General features: G+C 38.5%; 1 protein-coding gene across 1 annotated transcript; it reads left to right on the top strand.

Moving 5' to 3' along the window:
• The first annotated feature begins 7,050 nt into the window (after window positions 1-7,050).
• Window positions 7,051-8,676, top strand: LOC145978058 (uncharacterized). Its single transcript, XM_083110468.1, has one exon. The coding sequence runs from the start codon at window positions 7,081-7,083 to the stop codon at window positions 8,467-8,469; it is 1,389 nt and encodes a 462-aa protein (XP_082966594.1). The 5' UTR covers window positions 7,051-7,080; the 3' UTR covers window positions 8,470-8,676.
• The last annotated feature ends 1,871 nt before the right edge of the window (window positions 8,677-10,547 follow it).

Genomic DNA, 10,547 nt, shown 5'->3' with positions numbered 1-10,547 from the left:
GTTTTTTTCAAAAGTCCACATCCACCATCTTGGATTCATCGCCATTTCTATTAGCTACCACTTTGAAATGGCAATCATGATATTTTGGTATCCTTACAACCCATATAGCTGTGGCATAAAGGAAAATTAGTACCCCCAAATTATACTGAATTTGTAGCTGGCCCATAGACTACTAGAAGCAAATTGTTTTCTTCTGTCAGTAAGAAGACCATCGAACGTTTGAAGTACTACACAGTGTCCTCTTATTTACAATTCTAGTTAGAGAGAGAGTTTTCCTACTATTCTGTCTCTGTGTCTAAATTAGAATGTATTGTTAATGAAAATCAAATAATGTGTTGGTAGAACAAATGACTAACTTAAGAAAATAATTCCTAATTAAAATAAAAAGTGAACATAAAAATAATCTTCCCTAAAAACGAGAATTCTTCCCAAAATTGTGTACACTTCAATCGAAAAAAGAATACAAAAAAGGTAATGTTCTGACTATACGGTCTACATGTACAGTCACGGACACTGCCGGCTTGTAAGAATTCCATTGAAAGTCAATGTATTCATTACAAGCCGGCAGTGTCCGTGACTGTACGTGAAGTTCTAATACTACTGAATCTTTGGAATGTACCCAACCGGGATTCTGCATGCAATTGTGAATGAAATTCTATTTTTTTCCGGAAGTGCATGAAGATTGAGCACATCGTTTTTCCCTCAACATGTTCCTGATCGCAGCCGAAGATTTGTGGGCCCCGTTCCCCTTCTTCATCTGAATTGAGACATTTTGGGCGTCCATCTTCCGCTGGGCTTGTTTCCAGACTTGTCTGGCTCAGGTCAGCCGCATGGTCTTGGAGCCTCTCCAAGTGACATTAATTGCAATCCGGAACATTCTCGTTTTCTACACGTGCACACAATTTCTTCCTCTCTCTCTCGGATTCGATCTCATCCATTTGTCGGTCGACTTTCCATGCTGGCCTTAGTTTTTGCTGAAATGTTTTTTTTTCTTTCAATGAAAAATCTCTTCATTTTTGCAGTGAACTGGAAAAATTCAAAAGTCAAACTCAATTAGCAGAGCACCGTACAATTTACACACTGAAACGAACCTTAATAAAGTTTTGGAAAACTGTCAATGTGGAATTAAACTTTTCAAAATTACCTCGATCCTACGTAATGTTTTATTTTTCTCATATTTTTACACCGAAGTATAACCTGATTATCCTGCAAGGAATGTGTTTGCATGCAATAATTTAAACTTCTTGAAATTTGCACGAATGAAATTTATTTGTAGAGTTTCACTGCTTGAAACGCAAACTTGAAACTATATTTTAAAATAACTCTCGCATTTTAATATATTTCTTACAACAGGAAAGATTGAAAAACCATGATCGTCACAAATAATATCATTCAATTACTGTATACTCCCTCTGTTCCATAATTATTGTCCGGTACACTTTTGTTTGTTGTCCCATAATATTTGTCCGATAGGCAAACTGTGACATTGGTGTATACAGAAGACGAAAATTGAACACGGGAATGAGTCATACAACGTTATTACTCAAGGATCAGTACAAATTTGCCGATCAAGTATCCAAAAGAACATAAATAAAAAGTCACCATTTTCGCATACCGGACTATAATTATGGGACAGAGCGAGTACTAAATAGCATATTATTACATTATATAAAGTCATTCTACAGAACAAACAGACTGAATATCTCTATGAAAAAAATTAAAGTACTGCTATCAATAAGAATGTGTAAATTGTATCTATCGCGAAATTATGAAAAAAGTGCGTCTCGATTATAATTCCTCATAACTCTACTCTTAGTTCGAATAATGTTGAATTGTTTTTTTTTTTTTAATCCACGTTATGCACAGATAGCCTAATCAGGACTTGACCTAGATTTTAAAGTGAGAACCGAGAGACTACGTAATGTGCCTTCACTGGGTGTCGAACCCAGGATTACGAGGTGACGGCGCTACCACTAAACTGTCCTGGAGGCTCGTTAGTTTGAATAAAGATTTGCTTAATGTTACGCCTCGCCGTGGGGAAAAAAATAAGGACCTGCTTTTACCAATATTCACCGGCAGCTTACCCACTTTGAGGTCTGTAGTCTCAGAACAATTACAAACAAGGAACGGATTTATATGTAAATACATATCTTCAAATGACGTAAAAATCCATGTTATTTTGTATTATCCTTGAGAAGCGTGGTATATGTAAGCTTGACAAATAACACTTTTGTGTTGAATATTTTACATATATTAGTGTCTAGCACATATTTTGAATATTTTAGTTATTTTTGCACACAATTTCCATATTTTCAAGACGTTTTCCGACATACGCGTACTACGTATTGCTTATTCATACTATTACTACGTTTTCTCTTCTTGTGTCAAATAGCAAAGGTTTCTCGTTCATCTATATTCTGTTAATTTTGTACTCTCTGTTTATTTTAAATCTTCACAATACATGTAGTTCATCTGTTATTCTGACATTCTTGTCAACAAAACGTTTTCGCGGTGAAATCGATTGCATATTTTAATTATACTTCCATTACATAATGCGATAATGAACACAATCTCCGTCAATGAAAATCTTAGGAAAAAGAAGGAGATTCGCGATTCAACACTTAAAAGGTAGCTTGGTAGTCCATTACTTTTGGACACAAAATGTAATGATAATTTTGTATTTAAATTTTGCATTACAATTAATGTCATGCAAGGTTAATTCATTTTATTATCTGGTGTGCCTCTTGCTTAATTAAAATTGCCATTTTCGCACGTGTAGTTTTTGATGAAAATAACTAAATATATATTTACATACCCAACACTTTTTAGTAGATATAAATCCGTTTCCTGATGAAAATATTTAACAGGGAGAACTACTGCAGTGATATGCCACACAGCACAAGATAATTGAATCGCTTAATGCGTCATAGCAACAGTGCTAAATACATATAAGTTCATACTGACCGCCGAATGACATTACAGTAACAAATACATTATGTAAGACATTCCAGCAAGTGGCTGCCTTATACCAACTTCTCAAATCTCCAGGATTCAGCCTGGTGGTCAAATTTCATCTCTACTCTGCAGTGGTCTGCTTCGTCATTCTATACCCATCCCATTTGGCACTGTGCCAAATATCTGCGAGACTAGCTCTGTGGAATCCAAAACCGGGCATTGAGAATCATGAGTGAACATGAAGGCAGTATTCGGATTTACGAATTACATGAAGACCGGCCCTTCCCTTATTTGGAAGAGGAGGGGCTTTCACTTAAGATCTGGGACAGGATAGCTATCCACCACAATCCAGTGATGTGTAGAAATCTACAAGAAAACCTGCACCGTCGAGTTCAACTGATCACCTGACTTCCAGTGACTTTTCAGATGTCACAGTGTCAATCGGTACTACCATAGGCAAACAACTTAAAAAGACAACTAGCATCTTCCAGCTGAAACAACACCCAGGTGTGTATATTTTGAGAATATAATATTTTGGAAATCCCCTCGTATTTATATTCTGTGTTGGTTACCATGACGACACGATTTTGTTATATGGACTAAAAAGATACATGAATATGTTATTATTGTTGTGATCAGTTATGTGTAGGTTTGCACTATTAAAGCGATGTTGTTATGTTCAGTGATGTGCCTCATGACTTTTATTTATCATACAATGGCTGATTGCCCGGTGTTGCTCGGGTATTTATTTATCCCAATCTTCTATTAGACAGGAAAATAATGAATTCTAACTATAGTGTAAAATGAACTTCGAGTTGAAAGGCATGTAACTATTCATCTTAGCAACCCCGAAAACAATGGATTTCACACTAATATCGGTTGTTTTAGATTATTTTTACATGTCACCCCTTCCCACCCCCACCCCTAGGAGTGCCAGGGGTGTCTTACCCCTACAGTATTTCTTTCCAGATTGTAAGTGAAATGTGTACCAAGTTTGGTTGAAATCGCTCGAGGCGTTAGAGAGTTATGCCGGAACAAACACTGGGCAAGAAGGATTAGAGACGACCTCTACAGAATGGATCTGGGGGAACTGTGGGAAGATGTGAGGGACGAGAGGTGCGAAACTGGGATGTTGCAAATTATAAGGGACAGGTTAGTGGACAGTAGCAGGCAAGACATCATGGAAGAATGTGGGGAGAAGGTAACGCTCGCCGCCGCACAACCGCCAGGGGTGCGGGTGGAATGGGGGAGGAAACGGTACATTGATACGTGTACATACCAGCAAAGAAGTGGATTCTCCTGGTTCCTGCTAGGGGGTAGAGACAATACAAACTCAAGGGGCCGGACGGTTGTACCACCTGCACGTTATGTGGCGAAGAGTAGACGAGGGCTCACATCCTGCATGAGTGTGTTTGGTCGGCGCCCCTCAGCCAACCCAAATGTGGGGCCAGTGTAAGGGACAGCATTGAGCAGACAATCCAGGCTCTGTCTAGTGAGCCCTGGGCTCATATTTACATGCAGTTTGGAGGAAGCGCAGGGAAATGCTGCAAGGGGTCAGGGAAAGTTAAGGATACGAAACAGTGGATCAGGCATACTCCGGGAGTGTAGTGCAGTGTTGTGAAGGTAGTGACTATGAATAATCTCAAATGTTAGAAGAGGGCCATATTGCTTTTATACATGTACACATAGTTTTTCTAAAGGTTTCTGTTTATAAATGTTTCAAAATGTATGATCAATTGGGGTGTATGTTTAAGGCGGAGTGTTTATGTAGCAATATTGTAGGATACGCACAGCCCAATGTGAATAAATATCATATCATATTATACACACATACATACATACATTTTTTATATATATAGACTAGCTGATTACCAGGCGTTGCCCGGGTATTTATTTATTCCAATCTTGTATTAGGCAGGAAAATAATGAATTTTAACTATAGTGTAGAATGTAACTAATTGTAAATGTGATCGTGAATGTAAAAAAATAGCTTAGCCACTCCGAAGACTATGGATTCGACACTAATCTAGATCATTTGTGGCATTTTATTTTTCAACCCCTCTCACCTCCCATGCCGATAGGTGATGAACTTGAAATTGAACCGCATTGGGTGTGTTATGAAAACTAAGGATTCCACACGTTTTCGGAAAACAAAATCATATCAGCCTGAATGTTAGACAACCCGAGAAACACTATCGTTGTGCGGGATTGCATAGTCATGGATGTCTGTTTGTGCGGAATTTAATATCGGTCGTTTTGGATAATATTTACATGTCACCCCTTCCCACCCCATCCCTAGGGTTGCCAGGAGTGTCTTATCCGAAAAGTATTATTTCCGGATTGCAAGTGGGTACCAAGTTTGGTTGAAATTTCATCAGGCGTTCGAGAGTTATGCCGTAACAAACAAACATGCACACACACCCACAGACATCCATCCATTTGTGTATATATATATAGAGAAGATTAAGTCTAAACATCGGGGAACGACGACATTAGATCCAACAAACGTCACCATAAGCAATACACTTTTCGGTTTGCACTGTATTTACTATAGAGGAACCCCAGTTTAGGTGTTAAAGAGCTCCTGAAAGCTACCGTATTTGCCCATTTTCGTACAAATTTTTAAGGGAAAAGCTTACTGAATTTATAATTAATTTACAGTATTTCAATATAAAGTAATATGTAGGTCTGTTTTCAAGAATTAACTTACCCAATCTTACTATGATCACACACCACAAGAAAGCAAGAAAGAAATCGACTAATTCAGAATGGAGAAAGTTTCCACAAATGAAGGTAATCCAAAACTGACTATCGGCGTACAAGACGCACCCTGTTTTTCAGACATATTTTTAAAGGCGAAAAGTGCATTTTATACGCCGGTAAATACTATACTTTTAAGACATTCAGGTATACATAGTCGTAAAATTGTATTGTTCGAAAATCAGTTACAGAATGACAAAAATGTTCTAAAGGCAGAACTATACAACAGGCATAAAAATGTTTTTCATCAAAGTTTACAATTATCTGTGTTAACAATCAAAATTTATATTTTTTTAAGGAAAACTATTTATTTATAATACGAGAACGAAACGCTTTTAAAAAAATAGTTTCCAAAGAATAGAGTATTTTGAGTAAAAATATTACAATTATTATGTTGTTCCTCTAGAATCGTTAACAAATTATATGTCACATGTGTTACGCATCATGATAAGTGGACATTACATTGAAACGATCTGTAACATTATAATATCTATTGAGCGTGTTGATATTAAAAGCCGAAGTGGTCTAGTAGGTAGGGTGTCCGACTCGATTCCCGAGGTGAGTGATCTCGGGTCGGAATATATCTGGCCTTGTCCCTGCGTAAAGCAGCTCCGGGGCTGACTCAGCCTTAAATCAATGAGTGCCTGGAGTAACCCTGGAAGATAAAAGAGGACGGAGCGTGGTGCTGATCACATCACTTCCAAAATGGCCAAGATCGAGAATGTGCATCCCCTAAATGTGACTTCATGGTACGATGCTTTTTGCAAGGGGAAATTTACATTTTACCATGACGTATTAATATCGTGAACACAATAAGTTTCCCCCTGAATGAAAATCTTTAAACTTGCCACATATATGTATATTGTTTAGATAAGTTGATAACATAAAATATAAAGGGTTACTGGATCTTACAAAACGAGGAATTTTTTGCATCTTGTTCTCATATAAGTGATAGAGCAATAGTAATTTCCAACTGCTGTTTTTCTTATAATGTTAATAGAAACGTTCTAATATTGCTTCATTCTGTAATACACACGCACATACACATGTATATATATATATATATATATATATATATATATATATATATATATATATATATATATATATATATATATATGTGTGTGTGTGTGTGTGGGGGGGGGGTGTATGTGTGTGTGTGTACACCTACCTACAAAAGAGCTCGTAAAATATCGCAAATTTAAAAAATCTTGATTCCAATTTCAACTTGATTTTCTAGTATCATTACCACAATAATGCAAATGTGTTGGAGAAGAATCATATTTTTTTTCAATTGTAAGACGGAAGTTGCTACGCAACTATGGAGAAGAAATGTAAAATTTAAAAGTACAAAAAATAAACGTTATGGACGAGAAATCTAAATTCTTAGTATTAGCATCCACGGAAGTGATCTCTGATCTACAGTCTTGTCGAAGGGCCGTGGAGGAAATACAGCGCTCAGGCAACGTGGTGGCAGTTGACTCCGAGGGCGTAAACCTTGGCCCCCGAGGAGACCTCAGCCTCCTCCAGGTTGGCACGGTGGCCGGGAGAGCTTATTTGTTCGACCTACTCGCCTGTCCAGAGGCGCTGACAGAAGGAGGGCTGAGAGAAGTGCTGGAGTCTGAGAGAATTGTTAAGGTGATCCACGATTGCAGAAACGACAGCGGCATTTTGTACTCGAGTAATCAAGTGGTCCTTAATAATGTTTTCGATACCCAGGTTGCATATGCAGTTCTGCAGATGCAAGAAACTGGACTGCCTGTTCATAAGATTAGAGACGCAAGCCTGAACACGGTTGCGTCTGTGTACGGAGGATCGGTTAATTGTCTGAAGGAGCAGGTCAAAGCTGAGTATCGAGCTGATCCACGGTACTGGATGCGGCGTCCGCTGTCACGTGACATGGTCGTCTACGCGGCCAGCGACGTCTTTGCCCTTGTACCGCGATTGTACGACGTCATGAGATCGTTCGTGGAACCGGAAAACCTGGAGCTCCTGCACGCGATGTGCGAGGAGCGAGTGTTCTGGCACATACGCAGGAACAGTGTTGCGAGGAGGGTCAGGGAAAGAAAGATGGCTGCCGATCTGGCGGAGTTGGAGCAGAAGCTCGGCTCGATGGATTCTGACGAAATAGACCTGAGCAGGAGAGAGAAGCGCCTTGTGTCGTTCGTGAGAGACGCTCGGAACCAGTCGGTTAAGAAAACGTACAACGTGGGGAAAAGTAGAAACAGGAAGAGGAAGAGGTCAGGAGGGAAGGTGGTCGCTGCATCAACGAATCCGGCACCTCTGGAAGGAACCTCCGGGGTTCCGGTCAAACGCACCGCAAAGCCCCGTTCGAAGCACATCGTGAAGCTCATCTCGACGCACGTCCTGCCCAAAAAAGACTCTCCGCTCCTCAGCTACATAGGCATCTTGCCGTCGCTCAAGTCTCTGGCGAGACCAAGCCAGTTCGCTCAGCTGGAAGCGAAGTGCTCCGAGGTCAAAGAGAAGCCAGAGAAAATGCTCCACAACGCTCGGAGTTCTCCAGACGCTGGAAAGGAAACTACGGTGACTCATGGCAGCCAGCAGCAGGCTTCATCATCCGCCTCCGTAGTAGGATCACAAGCTTCAAAATCCCAGCAAAACGTCAGCTCCGAATCCACATTATCTTCACCTCCCGGCTTGTCTGTGTCTAACCTTCCGACAGTGAAGCTGGTTTCTGATCCCGAGATGGTAAACTTGATGAAAAGAGTGAAAAGATTATCAGAATTTCAGTGACACTCCTGCGCTGACATTACATACTTCCATTTTCAATTCTAGGCAAGACCCTCACCGGAGTATATTCATTCCAAAGTTTATGCAGAAATATAATCTACATCATTGTCAAACAGAACATTGCAGTTGCATTAAACGAAGAATATTTTCCATATATATAATTAACACCCAAAGCATAGTCTACGATTTCATATTTTATTTAATTTATTAACCAGGGTAGGAAGGACAATGGGGATTAAATTTTCCTTAAGAGATGTGTGTAGCCATGTTGCAGATGCGAGTTCCTTATGTAGAAGTTAACCAAGATATTTTTTTCTGAGGTAAATTGCAAGTTAATTTACCATGGATATGATTCTCATATACAGAGTGTCCAAAAATAGTGTTTACGCTCTTTCAACGTATGTAACATAGATACTATTAAAGTTAACATGATTGGGCCTTTGAAGCTGCAATGTCTTTATTGAGTATGTGTAAGCACGTGTATTCACTCTGTTGTTTTTTAGTTCCGTCACAGCCCACCAGGCGGTAGTCATTAGTGTACACAGAATGGCGGAGGAGAGCAATTTTTCTTTGGATCAACCTTAAGTGTGGAATATCTACACAGATCTCCCGATTTAACACCGTTAGATTTCTACTTGTGGGGAATTGTGAGGAACGATGCGTAGCCACGAACACTGGGTGACATGTGACATGCGAGTGAGGTTACCTCTACTTCTCTTCTCGTGAAAACCACGTCTGTTGTTCTTCGATCTGTCCACCTGGTCCATAACTTTGCAGTCGATCTAATTATGCCAATGATGAAGGATGTGATATACAAAAAAGTTCATACTTGATGTTATTATTGTTCCTGTTATCAACGTTCAAAGAGTGTAAACACTAGTTGGGGACAGTGTGTACATACGCACACACAACATTGTCTTTATGCACGATTGCGCAAAGGTGTAGGTATCCTCTACACACATTTGTGCGGGCACGCACACATGTATGCAGCGGGTGCAAAAGTGTGTGTGTGTTCAAAAATATACATTTTATCTGACGGAAATATTTAAGAGAGCTTTGAAGATAAATAAAATATTTTGAAAGTCCAGCAACAACTCTGTTATGGTATCTTACTAAAGTATAGGATACCATAAACCGAGAAAAAGTAAGCCATGGTTTGATAATGAATGTCATAATCTAATAGAAATAAGAAATCAGGCTAGACTTAGGTGGTTAAATAACTCTGATGATACAAATCTAAACAATTATAATAGAATAAAGCGAGAAGTTAACTGCACGTTTAGAAGTAAAAAAAGAGATTACTTGAAAAGCAAAATTAACGAAATTGAAACAAACAGCAAAAATAAAAATATCAGAGATTTATATAAAGGTGTAAATGAGTTTAGAAAGGGGTGGCAACCTAAAGTAAACTTGATAAAAGATAAAGACGGTGACTTTTTGGCCGATCCAAGCGATATTCTAAATAGATGGAAGAACTACTTTAATGACCATTTAAATGTTCATGTAGGAGATAAATCAGAAGTAAATGAAGTACACACAGCAGAACCTTTAGTTCCAGAATCTAACTTGACTGAAGTTAAAGATGCTATTAAAAGGCTAAAGAATAACAAAGCACCTGGCATTGATTTAATACCAGCTGAGTTAATTAAATATGGTGGAAATTCATTAATATGTCAAATCCATAAATTAATTTGTTTAATATGGAATAAAGAAGAAATCCCTCAACAGTGGAAAGAATCCATAATTGTTCGTGTGTTTAAAAAAGGTGATAAAATGAACTGCAATAATTACCGTGAAATTTCTCTACTCTCAACAACATATAAAATATTATCTAACATTCTTTTAACAAGACTAACCCCATATGCTAATGAAATTATAGGTGATTATCAATGTGGATTTAAACGTAACAGATCAACTACAGATCAAATTTTCCACATCAGACAGACACTTGAAAAAAAGTGGGAATATAATCAAAATGTCCATCAGCTATTTATTGATTTCAAAAAAGCATATGATTCGGTCAAAAGAGATAAGTTATATAATATATTAGTAGAGTTTGGAATACCTAAGAAGCTTGTTAG

Source organism: Lepisma saccharinum, chromosome 24, assembly GCF_977018435.1.
Source record: "Lepisma saccharinum chromosome 24, izLepSacc3.1, whole genome shotgun sequence".
In the NCBI taxonomy this organism is placed as follows: domain Eukaryota; kingdom Metazoa; phylum Arthropoda; class Insecta; order Zygentoma; family Lepismatidae; genus Lepisma; species Lepisma saccharinum.
This window is presented reverse-complemented; position numbering and strand designations above follow the sequence as displayed.

What these genes read in the sequence shown, in the direction of transcription:
- LOC145978058 (XM_083110468.1), top strand. Translation starts at nt 7,081, where the DNA reads ATGGACGAGAAATCTAAATTCTTAGTATTAGCATCCACGGAAGTGATC.